General features: G+C 36.9%; 1 protein-coding gene across 50 annotated transcripts in view; it reads right to left on the bottom strand.

The window, feature by feature from the left end:
• The window catches only part of LOC115212809, a 178149-nt gene that overhangs the window by 73664 nt on the left and 82121 nt on the right, over nucleotides 1–22364 (bottom strand). For all 50 annotated transcript variants that reach the window (XM_029781522.2, XM_036503558.1, XM_036503556.1 and 47 more), the window contains 3 exons: nucleotides 15045–15156; nucleotides 6986–7105; nucleotides 4543–4572 (listed from right to left, as the gene is read on the bottom strand). In XM_029781522.2, the coding sequence (XP_029637382.1) occupies nucleotides 4543–4572; nucleotides 6986–7105; nucleotides 15045–15156 (262 nt within the window). The remainder of the gene's footprint in view (nucleotides 1–4542; nucleotides 4573–6985; nucleotides 7106–15044; nucleotides 15157–22364) is intronic.

Raw genomic sequence — 22364 nt, 5'->3', positions numbered from 1 at the left:
ACCTACAACCTTATGATCATAAGCCACATGTCCTGTGCCATATGCACCTTCTCTATCATACATAGATACATATATATATGATTCTATATATAGACATGGGATGAGGTGGTGAGGCATGGCCTTCAAACAATGGGTCTCACAGAAGCAATGACAGGAGACTGAGACCTTTGGAGATCTGCTGTGATTGAGAAGACCCAGCAACTAAAGTGAGATCGCAACCATGTTAAGAGCATCCCTGAGGCATTGTGTGAGATGATATGCTGGAGAAGACCTGTTAAGTCAAGTAAAACCAATATCATAGCTGTGGCCAGTGCACCCGACTGGCTCCTGTGCCAGTGGCACGTAAAAAGCACTATCCGAACGTGGTCAATGCCAGTCCTGCCTGACTGGCTCCTGTGCTGGTGGCACGTAAAAAGTACCATCTGGAAGTGGCCAATGCCAGTACCCCCTGACTGGCCTCCATTCTGGTGACACACAAAAAAGTTCTATCCAAATGTGATCGATGCCAACCTTGCCTGACTGACTCTTATGCCAGTGGCACGTAAAAAGCACCCACTACACTCGTGGAGTGGTTGGCATTAGGAAGGGCATCCAGCTGTAGAAACTCTGCCAGATCAGATTGGAGCCTTGTGCAGCCTTCTGGCTCTCCAGACCCCAATCAAACCGTCCAACCCATGCCAGCATGGAAAAACAGGCTCTAAACGATAATGATGGTGGTGATGATGATATAGTTGCTATTATCAATGCTCATTATTTGCAATGTATTAACCATGAACATTCTTGAAAGCTGGAATCTGTTTATTAAAAGAGGTTTTTTTTTCTTTGTTGTTTTATTTTCTTATTTTCCTCTGTGTGGTTAGTTTGCCAACAGCAAAACTATTTTATTATTTCCTAATTGGAGCATAACTAATTAGAAATCCAAAGGCCACATTTCAATAAAACCTCATTTCTTCTACATGACAGTATTTACAGGAACTTTATCATCAGCACTAAGTATGTATCTCTATTTCTTGGAACAAAGAAATACTTCATTCCACAGTATTCGTCTATTTGAAGACCCTGCTGGCCAAAAGAACATAAGCCCCATGGGTTTTCATCAAAGTAGTTTTTGAACTGGGGGGAATGTCTTCATTTGATTTATAAAATGTTTTATAAATTTATGAGAATTAACAATGGTTGCTAAGAATATCTTCCCAATAACCATAATTTTGTGTCTGGATTTTAATTTGGTTGTTTACAGCAAATGTTAAGTTCTTTCAAGTGGAATGCTTTTGGGGAGGAAAAAAAGGGCACAAATGCTACAAATTGCAAAATAATCAAAACCTTCACCCTTAATGTGCTGTCATTCAGTAAAACGAGTCTGTGCTGGACTTAATTATTTTATACATCATTTAATGCTAATTACATTTAAATTCTTTTGAATTCATTTCAATATTTATTGATTGATTTCCATAATTTTCATTTAGCAATGTCTAATTTTTCATTAGAATATCTCATTACAGAAGTTAGTTCGTTACTTCATTCGTTACAGAGCAAAAAGTTTGATTACTTAAAGAGGAGGATACACACAACTAAAAAAAACAAAAAAAACTACTAGCTGAAATGAAATTCATAAATCAAATTTTTAAGATAATTTAGTCTTTAATATCTGTTCTTCCTAATATCCATATCCTTAAAGTCTATACCGTTAAAAGTCAAACTGTTGCTGTTCCCTAAATTGTAAACTACTAAATTCCGATGAATTTATTCCTGGTTAGCTTTGAAAATAATGTCATCAAGCGCTAGTAAGAACAGAAAGAAAAACACTACAAGCTGGCTTTGTGCACAGTGAATTCATGAGATGTGATGACATGATATTAATTCTAGTTCTCATAAGAATCCAATCAGTTTATTTGAAATATGCCATCAATATGGAAACGGCAATTTTTTTTCCGATCATTAAACGTCCAAAACTAAGGAAACAAAAAATGGCACCAACTGCCATAATGCTTGAAAATGCAATGTAGATAATTTCTATGTCCTTTGTAGATGACCACATGTGTGTATGTGTGTGGGGGCATGATGCAGCAACAAGATAGAGGCCTGTCCCATCTGACAACGCAACTGGCTCAGACCATGACAACAGATGCCAGAATAGACAGCTGATTTAAGATGGAAAGAGATTATATATATATATATCTTTTCCTCTGCTCCTGCTCAGCTAATTATGCTTTCAAACAACAATAAGAAAACAAACAAAAAGAAAAATAAAGATAGAAAAAATATTTCTGCTGAACCAAAGTTTCAAGAATCTTGTAACAAATGCTGTTCTTAAACTAACAATACTGGTGCTTTTGGAACCTCTTTGGACTAGGTTACAAAACTCTAATGACAATATGTCATATTGTAGACCATCTGTCCACATATATATAGATATATATAGATAGATATAGATGTGTGTGTGTGCACTGTTTGGATTATTGTTATTACAGAACATTAGAGTAGAGATCACTATATAATCAGTATGTTTGTTTAATTATTTTAATCTCACAAAGATAATATTTGACCAAGTTAGTCAGGACAATGGCCTTGGAGATAAAATCTTGTTGCTATCAAGTTTATTGTGAATTTAGACAAACATGACTGAAGGTTAATCTAACCAAGAGTCTGTGAGAAAAATCAGGTTCTCACATTCAGTGTAAATTGAATGAAAGGTTTCTGCTGAGAACACTGGAATTGGATGACCGATTTAAGTTTGAATGAAGACACCAAAGCAAAGACTTTGTAGACAAAAATATTATATCCCAAGTGAACCATAGAAATCCAAAAACAGTTTGTAAATGTGAAGTGGAAAAATCATGAGGAAAACTCAACATGGAACAGTGGTGATGACTAAAAGAACACAGTTCGCTAAGAACCAACATATGAGAGAAATAGAAGCTAAAATTATAATAAAACCCAGTATTAGAAATTTTGATAATTCTAATGTCTCTTTTGGCCTCATTTTGAACTTTGAAAAATGTTGAAAAATGTTGGTTTTTAGCTCGGAAGTGAGCAGATTAGATTATCAGTGACAAGGTGATTAGTAAATAAATATTTGAACAAGAATCCAATTTTCACAGAAATATCATATCGTACAAATATTATTACAACAGAATGCTATAATTTATCTTAAAACTTATAGGTCAGACATAATTAACTACATTATAATGCATGGCTATCTTGTAAATTGGAAGATTTCCTTAACATGAATGCATGAAACAGGAAACTGAGCTCAATAAGGAAAACAACAACAAATATAAAATCTCTTTACTCTTTTACTTGTTTCAGTCATTTGACTGTGGCCATGCTGGAGCACTGCCTTTAATCGAGCAACTCGACCCCGGGACTTATTCTTTTGTAAGCCCAGTACTTATTCTATCGGTCTCTTTTGCCGAACCGCTAAGTAACGGGGACATAAACACACCAGCATCAGTTGTCAAGCAATGCTAGGGGGACAAACACAGATGCACAAACACACACACACACATACATACATACATACATACATATATATATATATATATATATATATATATATATACGACAGGCTTCTTTCAGTTTCCGTCTACCAAGGCTTTGGTCGGCCCGGAGCTATAGCAGAAGACACTTGCCCAAGATGCCATGCAGTGGGACTGAACCCGGAACCATATGGTTGGTTAGCAAGCTACTTACCACACGGCCACTCCTGCGCCTAATATTCATTTCTCTCATAAATAAATTTATACTTAACCCTTTCGTTACTGTATTTATTTTGAGATGCTCTGTGTTTCTTTCAATTACTTTAAATATAACAAAAGAATTTAGTAAAATAACTTAGTCATCATTCAGCTAGTGTTAGGAACGTAAATTGTGACTAAGGTTTGGTGGAAGATTTTAATTCGAAACCTATGAAAACAAGACATTTTACCACAGAGCCAGAGCCGGTTTTGGCCGGGTTAGTAACAAAAGGGTTAAAGACACATTTCTATAACAAAATATCAAGAAATTTTTTTATGTGAAATACAGAAGAATATACAAAACTCATACTTGCTGAACGGGTTTAGGCAAAATATCAATAGAAACGAACAGACGTATTTCACCACCATAGAAATAGCTTAGAGATAGGTTTAATTCTGAATAAAAAGTAAGTGAAATGATAGAGCCATAAAAAGAGCCGAGAATAACTGAACTGACAAAAAATGAAAAAGTATTTAAAACAGCAAAAAGATTAATAGTTACCAAGAGAATTACAATAAAGACTCACAAGAATATCAATGACTAAGCCAGCCATGTTAGTTTGTGATGATTGAGGTTAGAGTAAAAGAGTTGATGGAACCAAGACCTAAAATGGTTTGATGTTAGTTCCAATGAAGAATGAAGTGTTGAGAGTCAAATCTGTTTAAAAAAAAAAAAACAACTACATGAAATGAATCGTATTTTCTTTTTTTTTAATCTGAAAAAATGATGTGATTGAGAAGAGGCAATAAATCAAAACTGAAAACCAAAACGTCATGCAGGTTGTCAGAGACAGAGAATACCTACCACGCATCACAGTGGTTTCCACTTTGACTTCTAGAGTAAGAAAAGTAATATTATAGGTAAGTATGGAAACACTGAAAATGAAATTTTGGATTTTAAAACAAACAAACAAAAAAAAGAAAGAAAAAAATACTTTAAAAATCATAATTTCAATATCATTCATTTTCTGAAAATGTTCAGGTTTCTTTGTACAAACATTTGACTTGATCCAGTATTTTACTTGTAATTTATTTTATCAATTCATCAAAAGATGAAAATAAAATCGACAGCAACCAAAATTAAGGCATTAAAATAGCTGCAATTATTAACAAAAAACATTTACAAGGTTTCATCATTGCAAGAATATATACTGACTTATTATAACAATTATTAACATGAACATTTATAAAGTTTTGTAAATTCAGCAAATATATTGAATTATTATATAAACAGCAATTATTTACACAAAACATTTAAAGTTCCATCAATTGAAAAAAATATATTGAATTTATTATATGACAACATTTAATTTAATTCTGCACCTAAAGAGAAAAAACACACAAACAAGAAAAAAAAAATATTCAAGATTACCATAAGAGAATGAAATGTTTTGGCATTGTATATATAAAAGTTGGTATTATCTTTAAACGGTAGAAATAATAACCGGAACCAAGAGGATTAATAATTCCAATGGCTTTATAACTCTTGCTTCGATCAAATGATCAATTTCTGATCAATGATTTCTGATCGAGCAGATGTCAATCTTTCTGCTACAAGCAAATCAAGTTCGGAACCACAGAGAGCAGTAACTGTTTGACTTGTTAAAAATAACAGTCAAGTCTCCTTTAAATTACACATGCACAACAAATAGCTTAATGTAGTCCTAAATTTAGCAGGTGTAATAATAAGACTGAATGGTCATAAGTGGAAGGCTTTTAATCCAATGTCAGTTCAAGCGGAACCGAAATGGAACTAAACGAGAAGCCAAATGACATTTCCTCTCATTATATTGAACTTAGCAGAGATTCTTGTTAATTTTGAATCCAGGCTCAGATATTACAGGGAATAAAAATAGAATATCTCTATGGTAACTAACAGCTCTAAGAAGTTTAAACGATAAAGGAAACAATCCAAATCATTGAATTTAGTTAATCCTTTTCATACCAACCCACCTGAGACCACCACCCCTGATTCTATGATACAAACTTCTAGTTTTCAAGTGATCTAAAAACCTTCCTCAAAAATTGTTAATTTATGTCCCCCAACAACAACTTAATAACTACAAAGGTATTTTACTAAATTTTCTCCTTTCTAGGCACACAGCCCCCCCCTTTCATTTGTTGTCTCAAGATTTTTACAATATCTCATTATTATTATTAGACTATAATGAGAGTATTTCTATAAATAGGAGTAGAAACTTGAACTCAAGACCTGTCAATGTTTGTATCTTCACAATATTCAAAGCAATGAGCTGCCAAACACTTCCTTATTCACAATGAGGTGACCATGCACTCAAGTTTTGGACCTCAAATAGAGCTCACCTTCCACTGAGCAAATTTGGGATCTAAAGAGATTCTATGATCGTCCAATCTTTTTGTTGGGCATTGCCTATCTGGGACTACATTAGCAAATGTTTCCTTTCCTTTTCAAGACAAACGTTTGCCATTTGAAGAAGATTTAGCTGCTCTTTCTAGGAAGTACTGGTTAACCTAGTTTAGCGGAATGTGACGTCACGTCAGCTGACGCATTGAACAGGTGCTATGGCTCCAGTGATGAAGTACAACGTCTCTGGCACGCATGATTGCACACTGCACCTATTTTAGTATTTTGAACTTGCTTGTGGATAGCAGTGTCTAGGCATGGAGATCAGATTACATTCATTGAAAGGCCCGGTCAGTTCTTAAATATCTAAAGGCTTACACACTGACTGCTACTAATAATAAACTTACTATCTACAGTGCTCAGGTGCACCACTGCAGCTCTATGTCAGGTATTTCAGCTGTCATTCATAGATCTTCTATAAATGGAATTTGGTAATTTATACTATTTATAAGGGGAAGGAAAAGACACGAGGTGGGGAAGAGAAAAAGACCATCTCCCAGGATTAGGGGTCCAACATACTTAAAATATCAAAGGAAGATCAAACACATTTCAGGTGTGAAAATATCTTTGTCAGATTTTTATAACTTGGTTCATTAATAATTGTAATAAATCTCTGAAAATTTAGAAGAAATACCAGAAACTATTGAAGAGTTAAAAGCAAGATAAATGGGAAAATATGCAATTTGAGACATTGGTTACAAGAGAGAAAAAAAAAATCTTTTTTTTATCATTTATTGTTGAAATTAATCACAACAGTTAAAGACATTTTCTTATATTTCTAAGAAACTGAAATTGGATACAATAAATATTGACAGAGAATAAGATATAATAATTACAGGTGAGTTAATTGGATAATTGTGATTACCTGGACTCAATGGTGCTTCACTTTGATCAAGTTGCTGCATAGACAATTCAACTCTTCGTATCTGAGTATAAATGGGTCCCTGCATCTGTTTCATGCATTTCTTAATAAAACCAACATAATCTGAAAGAGAATGTTGTAAAACAGTTCAATGGCCAGAAGAGCTGCATCGACACCAACCTCCATAAATCATCTCCACACATCAATGATTTAATAACAGTTTGGTGGGGGAGGGGGTCCATTGTGGAGCTGGGCCCATAGCCATCTTTTAATCTCTTACTCGTTTCAGTTATTAGTTAGTGGCCATGCTGGGGCACTGCCTTCAAGAATTTTTAATTGAATGAATTGACCCCACTACTTTTTTTTTTAAGCCTAGTACTTATTATATTGGTCGATTTTGCTGAACTGCTAAGTTATGGAGACATAAACACACCAACACATGTTGTCAAATAGGGGTGGGGGACAAACACAGACACAAAAACACAATAAGTGTTTGTCCTGCACAGCAGAAGTGTTACGACTGCTCCCCCTGGTGGAGAGGATTGGTCTGCAAGAGTCCAGTGCTGGTGCCACAAAGAAGTGATTGTGCAGTGCCACACAAAAGCTCCCAGTACACTCTGTAAAGTGGTTGGCATTGGGAAGGGCATCCAACCATAAAAACCAAATCAGACTGGAGTCTGGTACAGCTTTCCAGCTTTGGTCAAACTGTCCAACCCATGCCAGCAGATGTTAAATGATGATGATGATGGGTCTGTATCCATCTACATAACTCTCTCCACACATCACCATCTTGTATTACCTCAAAGCCTAACCTTTTTAGATTAGATAATTTCCAGTATTTTCCGTGCAATGGGTTGCCAATGTTCCGGTGGATTTTCCCTTTGGCAAGCAACCAAATTAAGCTCTTAATATCCTGCACAGCATACTTGAATTCTTTAGTAACCCCTTCCATAGTAATCCACCTGAAACTACCCCCTCATTCTTAGACACAAATTCTCAATTTCAAAGTGGTTTAAATTAAAAACCTTCCACCACAGTTTTGTACTAATTTTTGTTCTAAACACAAGTCTAATAATAACAAAACTATTTTACCAAATTCTTTAGTATTTTGAAATGAACTGAAATAGAGGAAATATATTTCAAGATAAATATGGTAACAAAAAGGTTAAATGTACTCCAAGAATTCTCTTATCTTTTTAGAAAACTAACTCCAAGTACCATTAAAAAAATGTTATGTAACAAAATATGATAAACAGACGATATTAAATGTCAATAATTTGAATGAGAATTGGAAATACTGACATTTGCTGGTTTGTGATGGAGAAAGCAATTCTGGATCAAACTTCAATTGTTTTGATCATTTACGGTTTTTTTTTTTTAAAGAATTTGAAAGAAAGTTCTTTCCGTGGTTAATTAGAAAAAGTGTTATAGTAAAGCTTTTAAAACTTTTGTTAGCAAATTTCAGTCAAGATTACTCTGCTTTTATTTTAATTAACTTTGAAAATAACGAAGGCGTTGAGCTGGCAGAAATGTTAGCAGACCAGGCGAAAGGCTTAGCAGTATTTCATCTGAGTTCAAATTCCGAGGTCAACTTTGCCTTTCAACCTTTCAGAATCAATAAATTAAGTACCAGTGGTGTACTGGAGTTGATCTAATTGATTGGCCCCCTCCCCCAAAATTTCGGGCCTTGTGCCTAGAGTAGAAAAGAAAATCTCCCTTAAATCAACACCTACAGCCTTATGTAAAGCAGGACACCTTTTAAAATATCTTTGATAATTACTGTTGAGAGGAAAATAAGGCTACGAAATCACGGCTAAGGCAGTTTTGTTCCTAGATCAGCCTGCTTAGAACTGACCTATGGTTAAACGACAACAGCAAAAACATCACTTTCTATTGTTCCTCTTTCTTCTAACCAACACTGGACGTCAGAAAACCTGTATTAGGGTTCTCCATTTAGGTTTCTCTCTCACACACACCTTTTCTACAACCCTCTGCCAATGGTTTGTAGCAGAATGCAATAAACTGCTCCCTTGATGATCCATTTTGGTCAGGCACCAAAATGCACTTGGAATATCCAATGCTGAGTTCCAATTAACTACAAAGGAGAAACATACGTAGGAACACCTGTCCTGGGTTTTATCTTGATTTCTCTCCCATTGCATGTGCTCTGCATATCATTATTAGTAAGACTGCTAAGTACAGTGACCAACTGACCACTCTACTGAAAGCCAAAAGGGGGAATAGTCTATGTGGAGCTCAAACTCACACAGTTGTCTTGCCTGGTCTGTGAGAGTCAGGTGCTCTTTAACACTTGGTACCATGTAGAAAGCCTTCCCCAGACCTTGTGCCATAAATCAAATGTTGTTGTTGTTGTTAGCAGTGAGCATTCTGTGTGTGTGTGTGTGTGCTATTTTGTGATAACAAACCACTCAGCTGACTTGAGGTTTGATGCTCGGTTGAGGCCATTTCATTTCACCTCTGTGTAGAGAGATTTCCCCAGCAGCAAATTTAGACATGAAACAAGCTACATTGCCCATTGCAACTGATAGTGTCAATATATTCAGTGACAGCATTTCCATATAGGGCTGTGGCAAGTTATCTCACTTTTACAAAAGATTGAAAAATATTCCTGAAAAGGAATGAGTTTGAAACCTCATATTTAGAGCAAAAGAGATGCTTTCTAATTGATGTATCAATACCAGCAGATGACAATGTGTCTCTAAAAGAAATGGAGAAACTTTCAAAAACAAAGACCTGGAAATAGAGGTAACTAGAATGTGGAATCTAAAAACAGAAACAATTCCTATCATAGTAGGCGTATTAGGTATGATAAAAAAATATTCAGACAAATACATAACAAAAACACCAGGACTTACAAACACATATAACATACAGAAAATTGCACTACTGGGCACTGCACACATCCTACACAGAACACTTTCAATACAGTAACCATCAGAGCATCACAACAAATCACAGCACATACCCAAGGCACACAGAGCTGTGCTCGGTAGTGAAGTGAAAGCACGCTATAAAAATAAGACTACTGGGTAATAATAATAAGAATAGGATAAAGACCCCTTTCAGTCATGACTGACCATGAGATTGCACCTAGAAAGTTCCCCTCCGAGGCACAAGTCCAGGCAAGGTTGTTTATGGAAGACCAGTAGTCGCCCATGCATGCCGGCCTCCCCTCTCCACACCACTGATGTTATCCAAGGGAAAGGCAAAAGGGGCCGAAACAGCTTGGCACCTGTGACGTCACCACAACTCATTTCTACAGCTGAGTGAACTGGAGCAACCTGAAGTAAAGCGTCTTGCTCAAGAACACAACACACAGCCTGGCCTGAGAATCGAACTCACTGTCTCATGATTGTGAGTCTGACGCTCTAACCACTGAGCCATGCACCTTCTCTAACCACTGACTATAAGCACAAGGCCTAAAATTTTGGGGAAGGGGCCAAATTGATTACATCAACCTCAGTGTGCAACTGGTACCCATTTTATTGACCCCGAAAGGAAGAAAGGCAAAGACGACCTCAGTGGAATTTGAACTCAGAATGAAAACATGGAAGGAATGCCACTAAGCATTTTGCTCAGAATGCTAACGGTTCTGCCAGCTCAGAAAATGATGATGATGATGATGATGGTGGATATTGTATAGCATGGAAAAAACAGTGCAACATTTGTAATGGAAACGGTAAATAGTGTTTGTCATCATTTTCAGGAGGAGGAGGAGGAAACCTAATCAGCAGATTTGAGGGGGAAATTCTGAGGTTCAGATGAATTAAACCCTCACCACCAGCACCACCACCACCCCCTGGTAGAAATGGGAAAAGGTCAAGAAGTGATTAACCATTTAGAGTCAAAGACAAACAGAAGTCTGGAACAGGAAGTAGTTAATAGGCTTCAAAGGGATGCCACAACTAGGGGGAGGGGGGAGAGACACACAGACAGACATATGAGAGAGAGAGAGTGTTTCTTTTTGCTGCATTCCAGTTGAGAGTTTCTAGGTTATTCACAAATATTTCAAAAATGTTTTATTTATCAAGAAGATAGGATAAAATAAAAGCAAGAAAACAAGCTGACCTCTGCCTCAATTGTAATTCGAGGTTATTAAATATATATTATTTAACTTCAACTGTCAAAAATGATGTGGGGGGCTAAAGTAGGCATATGAACTAATTTAATTACTACAGGGTCATATAGCATATGTAATATAGAGTGTTGGAAAGGCTGGGATTATCCATGCAATTAAGAGAGAAAAACTCCCTCAAGAAATGTTTAAAATTTTAAAACAATAAACAAAGAACATAGAACTACAACAAAATCAGTTGATCAAAAGTTTCTGACAACAAAAATAAGGGAGATTGGAATGGTGCCGATTTGGTGGCACCAGTCTGCTGAAAGCTCTGATATATTTGTGTGCAGAAGGTGTTACTGTCTCTGAATGCAGGAGTTGGTGTCTCAGCAGGCAGTGAAGATGTTCTGTAGGTGTTTTAGCTCCTATCAGTGCAACACCAAAGCTGCCCAGGGGCCACCCACCAATGTACAGAACTGAAACTGATGCAGTTTCAGTATCTCTATTGCTGTTATTACTCTCGGCCAAATGTTTCTATTCATCACTCTGGGCCAAATGTTTCTATTCATCACTCTGGGCCAAATGTTTCTATTCATCCTCAATGCTCATTCATCCACGAAGCCAGACTCAATGGCTGGCTTTTCCAGCAACTTCCTCTGATTTCCTGGTAGCATCTTTTCTCTCCTTCACAGCTCATCCAAGATGCCTTAACATCAACTGAAACAAATTCTCCAATACCTATCCTCCCCACAGGAAGATACATTGCTTCCCATCCATTGTTTTCACAGAGTTTAACCAACTCACCAGAAAGATTTCTTCACTCAGTTGACAACACTAAAAGGACAGGCATCCAACAACAACAAAATGTGTTTGTTGCTGTCACTTCTCAGTTTTTTTAAGACAAAACCCATTCCACTTTCCATCGTTTATAACTTCAATCAATTGATCTTATTGGAATTATTTCCCCTGTATGTCATTTTGAGATTTTAAACACCTTCAGAGGGAGATTTTGTCTACAAATGCCTGGATTAATCTCACTTGACATATCTTTTCCACCTCACTTCATCATTAATGTGGGACCCGGTCTGCGGAAAGATCCCATCAAGTAATGCCCTTCAACCATATTGGCTGGTGAACAATCTCAGGTTTCAAATAAACAACTGAGAGGGAGAAATGATGAAGCCTCTACAAGTTTCTGCCATAGAGGCTTTTCTTGTAGGTTGGTTGCTGGACCTACTAGAAACAATAGCTAAATCTCCCTCACCATACTGTTATTTCCTTTTTAAAGCAAAAGACATACTAGACGATGTTATCTACAAAGACAGGATGGTCATAGTTGGCATGTCTTTCATCATAAGTCTACTAAATCAGGTTTGATTTGGAGTTCATCAGCAACAAAGGAAAAGACATGTAAGATAAGCACACACAGACACACACACACACACATGCTTCTTCTTGGTTTCCCTCAATCAAATCCACTCCAAGCCTGGGGCAGCCCAAGGCTATAGTAGAGGATACTTAGTTAAGATGCCCTGCAGTGGAACTGAACCTGAAACCATGTGGTTGGGAAGCAAATTTCTTAACCACACATTCACATTCTTACCTAATGACCGATCATTTTGCTAAGTGAGGGAGACTGCTCCAGACATAATTTCAGTTTTAGTCCAGGGCCATCATCTTCCATATTTGCTCAAAGGATTTAAAACATTATCTGTCATTAAGTTAAAGTTGTTTTTGCACAGCCTAATTATTTCTAATCACCATTTAATGTCCGCTCTCCATGCTGGTATGGGTTAGACTGGAGCTGATGCCCTGGAGAGCTGCACCAGGTTCCAGTCTGATTTGGTCTGGTTTTTGCAGATGGATACCCTTCCTAACACTAACCATGCCAAGAGTGTAATGGGTGCTCTTACGTGCCACCAACACGGGTAATGTTTACATGACACCAGCAACAACCACAACTACAATTCACAGGTAGGTGCCATTCATATGGCACCGTCAGCAACTATGACTACGATTCATGGGTGCCATTTGTGTGGCACCAGCAACAACCACGACACACAAGACTAATTATCGATCATTTCATTAAATATGTTTACACTGAAGTAATTATGTTTAAAACCACGATCCCTTTATCAAAATATTTATTATTTCTTAATTACATTTAATTAACAATCGCCTGAGTGCCTGGATTTCATGTGGAGAGTATTGACTCCATTAACCAAGAGATATTTATGGAGGTGAGAAAAGAATAATATTGGTGTCAAATTTTGGCAGAAGGCCAGCAATTTCAGGGAGGGGTCAAGTCAGTTGCATCAACCCCCAGTGTTTAACTGATACTTATTTTATTAACCCCTGAAAGGATGAAAGGTAACGTTGACCTTGGCGGAATTTGAACTCAGAATATAAAGAATGACAAAATGCTACAAAGCATTTTGCCTGGCACAGGTAACAATTCTGTTGGCTTGCCACCTTAGAAAAGCATACTATTAGTCACTGATTAATTTTACTTTGAATTTGTTTTAGAAAGAAAGGGATATCACTCTGTGCAGGTTTTAGTGTTATGAAACCTCTTCAGCAATGCCAAAATAGATGAGAGTATCATCACTAAATAAATGCACAATAATACACTCAGTGCAACTTTGAACTCTAGATTCTGGTCACTACTTTAACTCTTCCACAATGGATCAAATCTGTAATTTCACACTAAAGTTTACTACAGGAGACATAACGAAACCGGTTTATCGTTGCTCATCATCATCATCACTATTTAACACTCATTTCCCATGCTGGAATGGGTTGGACAGTTCAACAGAAGCTGGCAAACCAGAGAACTGCACCAGATTCCAGTCTGTCTTGGCATGGTTTCTGCAGCTGAATGCCCTTCCCAACGCCAACCACCACTCAGAGTGGACTGAGTGTATTTTATGTGGCACCAGCATCAGTGAGGTTACCAACTAGCTTGCAAGATAAGATTCTCCAACTGAGATGGGAATAGTACTCTGTTTAAAGTACATAATATGCTCACTAGATACATAAGACAGACATAAACGCATTAAATATATAGAATCTCAGAGTGGACACTAAAACAGGGACCAATAGGATGAAGCTGTTTCAACTATTCTTAGAGGTTCATCAGTAACTTGTTGCCCTACATTTTACTGCCATCACCAAACTAACTATTGGAATATTTTTTTATAGAAAGTTTTATTTCCTGAAATATTTAATTTCAAAAAGGATTTAGTATTTAGTCACAATTTAATCACAAGGCGCAGGAGTGGCTGTGTGGTAAGTAGCTTACTAACCAACCACATGGTTGCGGGTTCAGTCCCACTGCGTGGCATCTTGGACAAGTGTCTTCTGCTATAGCCCCGGGCCGACCAATGCCTTGTGAGTGGATTTGGTAGACGGAAACTGAAAGAAGCCTGTCATATATATGTATATATATATGTATGTGTGTTTGTCCCCCCAACATCGCTTGACAACCGATGCTGGTGTGTTTACGTCCCCGTCACTTAGCGGTTCGGCAAAAGAAACCGATAGAATAAGTACTGGGCTTACAAAAGAATAAGTCCCGGGGTCGATTTGCTCGACTAAAGACGGTGCTCCAGCATGGCCGCAGTCAAATGACTGAAACAAGTAAAAGAATAAAAGAAAGAATCTCCAAGTTTTAAAGAAAAAAAAAAGAAACTTGAAATTTAAAATCCTGGCATAGTTTTTTTTTCTTATTCCCCACCACCATTTTTTCTTATTCCCCACCACCAATCTTTCTCTTTTAGTAGCAACTCCAGAGTGGCTCCTGCTTATTTTCATGGAGGTATATTAAATCAAGTAATTTTTATAAAGCAGGGAACATTCCTAAATAAAATGACAACAAATGGAAATTTTTTTTTTTAAATCAGCTTACAAACAATGGAACGATCCGACAGAATGTCTCGTTCTGCAAACAGCTGAATATTATATAAGCAAATGCCAACCTACCTCTTGGAAAGTCGTCTGGTCTTATGAGTTCTTTAAAGAAGTCATATGCCCGTGTAACTTGGTCAAGATACTCAGTACCATCAACATACCAAAACTTCAACTTCCGTGTTTCCTAAAAATAATAAATATATTTGCTATGAGTAATTATCATTTGAAATATCATTAAAAACTGAATAAATAATAAATGGTCCTATTTATTGGAATGTCTTGAAGGAAAATTATTTTGACTCAAGTCCAGAACTGAAAGTAAATGATCTCTCCTTTGTTTTTATCAAAATGTTGCAGGTAAGAGAGACTTCTGATATTTTTGAATCCATTTTGTCCATGCTGGAGCACATGGGATGAAATAAACGATGATTAAGTAATTAAAATGTTTTATCGATATTCTTTCCCTTGTGGCTGGTATCAATAATTTACTGTTACTCATTGGATAAAATAAATACTTTTATATCCAACGTATATAACGTAACAAGAAATTCTTTACATAAGTGCTGAACGTAAGTGCTGCCTCTCGGTCGGTTACAATGAGAAGGAGGCTTCCAGTTGGTCCATTCAACAGAACAGCCTGCACACGAAATTAACATGCAAGTGGCTGAGCACTCCACAGACAGGTGTACCCTTAACATAGTTCCCAAAGAGATTTGGTGTGATACAGACTGTGACAAGGCTGGCCCCTTCGAATTACAGATACAGCTCCCTTTTTGCCAACTGAACAGACTGGAGCAATGTGAAATAAAATGTCTTGCTCAAGGGACAAAACATGTCACGGGGGAATTGAACCCACAACCTTACAATCGGGAGCCAAATACCTTAACCACTAAGCTAAGCACATTCACAGTATGTAATTTAATGCATACAAGTGTTAAGGCAGCGAGCTGGATGAAATACTATTTCTTCTACTGCTACTTTCTGAGTTCAAATTCCGCCAAGGTCAACTTTGCCCTTCAACCTTTCGGGGTTAATAAATTAAATACCAGTTGAGTACTGGGGTCGATGTGATCAGCTGTCCCCCTCCCCACAAAATCCAGGCCTTGTGCCTATAGTAGAGGGGATAATGTACACAAGTGCTTATATATAATTTTGTGTACATAAATGTTTCTTCTTCTTCTCAAAAGTTGACCATGAAATGCAAGAAACATTTGCTTTCACTTTTGTAGATTCAAGAGTCACAATGGCAACAGCAAGATTTGAACTCATGAACATTAGATTACCAGCCACTGCAATCCGTAAATGAGCATGAAGTTTTAAGGTGTATGTCTAAAAATTGAAATACCATAGAAGCTGTTATGATTTCTATAAAATTTAATTCCAACCAAAGCAGACATGGAATATATAACACAAGAAATAAGGTGTCAAAGACTGGTGAGAGGGAATTATGAAGTTTTAAGAACATTCTTTAAAAACGAAGTACAAACAATTTTTTTTAAGAATTCACAGAGAAGTTAAAAGACAGATCTGAGTATCAAACTGAGTTAACCTGTTCAGAGGGAATGCCAGAGAACTGGTCATATCCAAAAGGAGATTACCAGAGAAAATAGAGGAAGTGAAAGCATGACATCGATGTGGATAATAAAGATAGAAAGTAAATGAATAGGAAAAATAATCAGTTAAAAAGTAGCATACTGAACGTCAGACACAAAAAAAGTCATCAAAAGAAAGAAACCTGGTGGCAATTGTTAACAACAATCAAAGATAGGGGGAGATAATTTTCAGTAATTAAGAAATGCTTGAAGGAAAGCAAGTCCAATGTTTGTGTGCAGGCAAGGGAGACAACTATGAACAGGTTCCAATTCATTAGCCCTCGTCAGCATAGTCTTCTCAAACCAAGCTTGCTGATTTGTTGATATAAATATTTTACATGTGAAAAAAAAAACTGTTACAGATAATTTTTAGCCAGTATAATTTGCATAATTAAATAATTTGCATAATTAAAAGTAAAATGTGCTGAAAGTAAAAGAAAAATACAGACCAAAAGTATAAATTTGGGCAGCAGGTTAGGGGGGGTGCACTAAGTGTTGTTGGGATTTGATAAATGATTGGAATTTCTCTCTTTATAGAACCTATAAGGTTAGATGATAACAGTGGAGGCGCAATGGCCCAGTGGTTAGGGCAGCGGACTCGCAGTTTCGATTCCCAGACCGGGCGTTGTGAGTGTTTATTGAGCGAAAACACCTAAAAGCTCCACGAGGCTCCGGCAGGGGATGGTGGTGATCCCTGCTGTACTCTTTCACCACAACTTTCTCTCACTCTTACTTCCTCTTTCTGTTGTACCTGTATTTCAAGGGGCCGGCCTTGTCACTCTCTGTGTCACGCTGAATATCCCTGAGACCTACGTTAAGGGTGCACGTGTCTGTGGAGTGCTCAGCCACTTACACGTTGATTTCACGAGCAGGCTGTTCCATTGATTCGGATCAACCAGAACCCTCATCATCATAACCGACGGAGTGCAAAGAGAGAGAAGGTTAGTAAGAATAATTAATAAGAAAGAAAAGGAGAGACAGTTTCAAGAAATTAAGAATTAGTCCCACCCTTTAGTCAATAGATCACTCTTTAACCTATTTATTCCCCATTCATACCATTAGCCAATATTTTCTTTCATGCTAAACAGGACAAAATGTTTTTTGCAACTCTTTCCCTAAATGTAAAAATATGTCATTTAATCAACAGACTTGATTAGATTGTACTGTGCTGGTGAGGTCCATAAGACTGGAACATGTCCATAGTTATCTCTTACCTGCACACAAAGATCACAAGATCGCATTAATTTAAATTATCCAAATTTGTGCTATCAGTCCTGTGAGTTACTTCACTTAGTTCATTTTTAATTATGCAAATAAAAATAGATTTTTTTAGCACCAAAGGAAATTGATGGAATTGAAGACGAAACAATGGAACATGATTTATTTAATAATGAGAAAAGCTAGAAATCACAGAGTTCGGTTTAGTGGTGGAAGCATGGACCAACAGCAAGAATTAAAAGCTTGATTCTATGGTGCTGGACACCCAACTTTGATTAAATCCCTGAAATTTGCATAAAAGAAACCCTACAGAATAAATGGAATGAATTTGGGTCACTGATGTGAATTGGTCAGGAAAGGAATTCATTACAAACTAATTGGCTTGTAGAAATTGATAATTAACTTTTTACTGTCAAAAATATTCAACTTTTCATGAACTCTAAACGAAGATATTTAAAATCAATCAAATTACGTTGGGCTTAAAACATATTCAGAAGGGGGTCGCAGTGAGACGATAGAATAACTGAGATAAGATTTTTTTTTCTTCTTCTAACCAAACATCAGACCAGTCTAAAAGAGGAAGGAAATGGTTGGAAATAGCTGGCCATGCAGTTATTCTAGGTATTCACTAGATAAATAAGAGATATCCTGGATAAAATAAGGGCCAACATATATATATATATATATGTCAAGTATGGAGAGAGATGGTAAGGTCATAGACGATGGAATCTGCACCTGGTCTGCTTCAGGGTTGAAATCACATTAACCCTTTTGTTCCCATATTTCTGCTGAAATGCACTGCTTTGTTTATTCCTTTATTCTCTCATACACTTCAGCCCAAAAGCTGTGGCCATGCTGAAGCACCATCAGTGTTTATTACATTTTCAATGGCCATTCTTTTGGGATTGGCTTTTGGCAAAAGTGGCAGTTAGAGATTGCTAAACTCTTTTGGGTTTCTCGCCCTTACGTAGCTTCACCAGCAACCTTGGACAACAGCAACTGAAGTTGTTTCTTGAAAACATCCACTCCTATTTCATGCAGATCTCTCAGATGTTTTTGGCAAGATATTGAATAGCCATAGGCCTTTGAATTCGAAGTTATTGGTTCTCACTCTAAACAGGACGGAATAGAACCTTTGGAACTGTGCAAAGACATCCAGTTCAGGGGCCGATAGAGTTCAAAATGCCAACAAAATTTTGAAGCTAATGATAAATTTAGCGAGATAATTTTATCATTGCTGTTTCAAGCATAAATTAAAATGGAATTTTGAGGATGGTTTTAATTGATATCCCTTCAAAATGAGAAAAAATCCCTTCAAAATGAGAAGTGTGCATCACTGAACCAGGTTTTGTCAGAGGTGGATTGATACCAAAAGGGTCAATTTCACTAATGTCCTTGAGAAAGGCATGAATTTGTCTTTCCCATTCATTCAGTTATTAAAAACAATAAGTTTTACTGTAAAATAACAAGGAACTGCTCCAGTGTGGACTTGATTTTGAAACATGATGGCATTATAACTTTGTAAATGAGAAAGAGGTTTGAAATATCCACTGAACCAGCAAAAGACTTCAATTCCGGAGAATGAAACACTGCAAAGTAAATATCAGAAATATTAATAAGACTTCACCCCCCACCCCCACCCCCACAAGTGTTACTCTCTAATTAGAAATTATTGATTCCTTTTGATGAGGTGGACAAGGCCGATTTTTATAAACAAGATATAAGTAATCTACTCGGTAGATTATTTTACTTGGAATATTTTCAATGAGGTACAAGGGGGGGGGCAAAGGAATGTTGACTTGGATGGAATTTAAAAGAATATTGACAGGAATAACTTAAGACTCTTAAACTGTTAAATTCATTCTTTAACATTTGTGCCAAATTGTTAACCTTATCAAAATAATTCATTATTATCTTTACCTTATCAAATATTAACAGTTAATAATGATGATGATAATAATAATAACAATTCATTAATGATCACTATTATTATTTTATTAATGCCAATATATATCTAGTAAACAATATTCTCTGAGTTATAAACTTTATATTAAATATCCAAATCAAAATCAAAATCGATCAACATCAATGGAAATTGTAGCTGTGATACCACTGCCGGTGGCATGTAAGAGAACCATCCGAACGTGGCTATTGCCAGCGCCACCCCAACCGGCCTCCATGCCGGTGGCACATAAAAAGCACCATCCAATCATGGCCGTTGCCAGCCTTGCCTGGCCCCCGTGCCGGTGGCACATAAAAAGCACCATCCGATCGTGGCCGTTTGCCAGCCTCATCTGGCACGTAAAAAGCACCCACTACACTCGTGGAGTGGTTGGCATAAGGAAGGGCATCCAGCCGTAGAAACACTGCCAGATCAGACTGGAGCCTGGTGCTGCCCCTGGCTTCCCAGACCCCAGTTGAACCGTCCAACCCATGCTAGCATGGAAAGCGGACGCTAAACGATGATGATGATGATCGATTACAGACAAAAAAGATGTAAAACAATGATAATGAGAAGGAGAACTAAAATGTGTCAGCCAAAATCCTTACAAATGGAGAGAGAGGGGGGGGGAGAGAGAAAGAAAGAGAGAGAGAGAGAGAGTGTGTGTGTGTGTGTACACTGGAAAAATTCTCTCCCTAAGCCGCTCAGAATCAATTTTTTTTGTCTCTTTGAAACACTCATCGTCATTTAATGTCCATCTTCCATGCTCTGTGCAGAGTTTGGTGCATCCAACACAGACCTTTGGTGCCTCCGATATACTTCTGACATAGAAAAGGGCATCCAGATGTGAAAACTAACTCTAACCATTTTACAAAGTGGACTGAGTACTTTTCTTGTGGCACCAGCATTAGTGAGGTCACAATATAATTTGCAAGACAAAACAGCACCCCCCCCCTTCAGGGAAGAGGATGGCATTGTGTTGTGTGTTGAGAAGTTAAAGCATCATAGAGGGGTAAGAAATGGTTTTGCTGCTACGGAAGAAATACAAGGCTACCACACGTTTTATCTAAGGGTGGGTGGGAGTAACTGAGATGGAGCTAGAAGAGGAAGTAAAAGTGGTGGAGAGGAAGAGTCAGAGGATACTTCCAAGGTACAAAAAGGTGAATAGGAGAGAGAGAGAAAGTAGGGGCAGAAGATCAGAAAGTATGGGTGGGTAAACGTAGCAAAGGAATGTGAAGAACGAGAGGGAGAGAGAGAGAGAGGGAGAGAGAGAGAGAGAGAGAGGTAAGAGATGGCAGGAAAAGCAAAAGTAATGAAACAATACAAAATTAATCTCTTTTTTTTACATGCAATGTTTCTATATTAAATGTTTCATTTAATCTCAATGAACAGAAAGAATTATTATTATTATTATTATTATTATTATTATTATGCAACTAGACCTTACAAACTAATGAATCTTTTCAAATAAGAAACAAAAAAACTAGGTTAATTATCTCTATTCTTATTCACTTCATTAAGAATTCTCAGTATCATTAAAAATGCCTTACTTTATACAGCAATTATTAATAATTGCCCAGACATAATTAGGCTAACAATTCTCATAGAAAAAAAAAAAGACATCTAAAATAGTTTCGCCATTCAACACTGTGAGGTGGAAGAGTATAAAACAACGAAACAGAAACATCGAGGTGGAGTCGGTTTCAGATATCATGAAAGCCATTGGTCTTTCAATAGTCTCAGCCGTGTTTTAACTAATAATTTATGGCAAAAGGCAGACAAAGACCAAACCTCTGCTATTTGGTACGCCATTGTCTGGCACATTTTAAATTTGTAGCCAGTGCTTTGTTGATCGGCCACCAACGGAGCCCTTCTTCTGTTGGTAATACTAAATTTTGTCAACAGTAAAATGTCTTTTTGGTGATGCAGTCCTGCCCATTTCTGATATTTAGCCCTTCAAGATGCCATCCAAGAGATTAAGATGGTACAAATATTGGTACCAGTGCTAATAAGCATAAATCATTATCTATACTTGAAAATATGGAATTGAAGAAATTAGAGAAAAATGTTAGGTAAGTCTTTGCCTAAACTGTGGCACTGGATCGTCAACTGTGACCAGCTTCAAGAAAGATTTTCAGATTTTCCTGAAAATGAAAATCAAAAAAGTTTGAAGGCTTGGAAAACATTGAAAGGTTCCAAGAGTACTCTTGTAGAGTAGTTTAAGTTAAGAGACATCAAAGGTATGAACATTTCCAAGAGCAAGACAGAGTTCTCCAAAAGAGAACTAAACTATAAAACAGTGTGACTAATAACAAGGTTGTTTGTACATGAGGAAACATGGAATTTTGGTAAATAATACATGGGTAAATATCTTAAAGTAGACATGGAAACTGCAACAAAGTTTGTGGAGGAATTTGTATAGTTTGTGACAATCTTAACTCCAGAACCAGCATAAAATAAGAAATTTGGTTTATTTTGGTGTCGTATGACAGGCCTTCTTCCAAAGTGTAAAATGTTTTGAATATACGATAATTGTTTGGCAAAACTTTTAATAAAAGAATGGTTTTTGCTCTGTTAACTTCCTATTCAGTCCATCCTTTCAATTCAGAACTGTAACCAAGACATATCAGATTCACAGAA

Source organism: Octopus sinensis, linkage group LG6 (genome assembly GCF_006345805.1).
Source record: "Octopus sinensis linkage group LG6, ASM634580v1, whole genome shotgun sequence".
NCBI lineage: Eukaryota > Metazoa > Mollusca > Cephalopoda > Octopoda > Octopodidae > Octopus > Octopus sinensis.
This window is presented reverse-complemented; position numbering and strand designations above follow the sequence as displayed.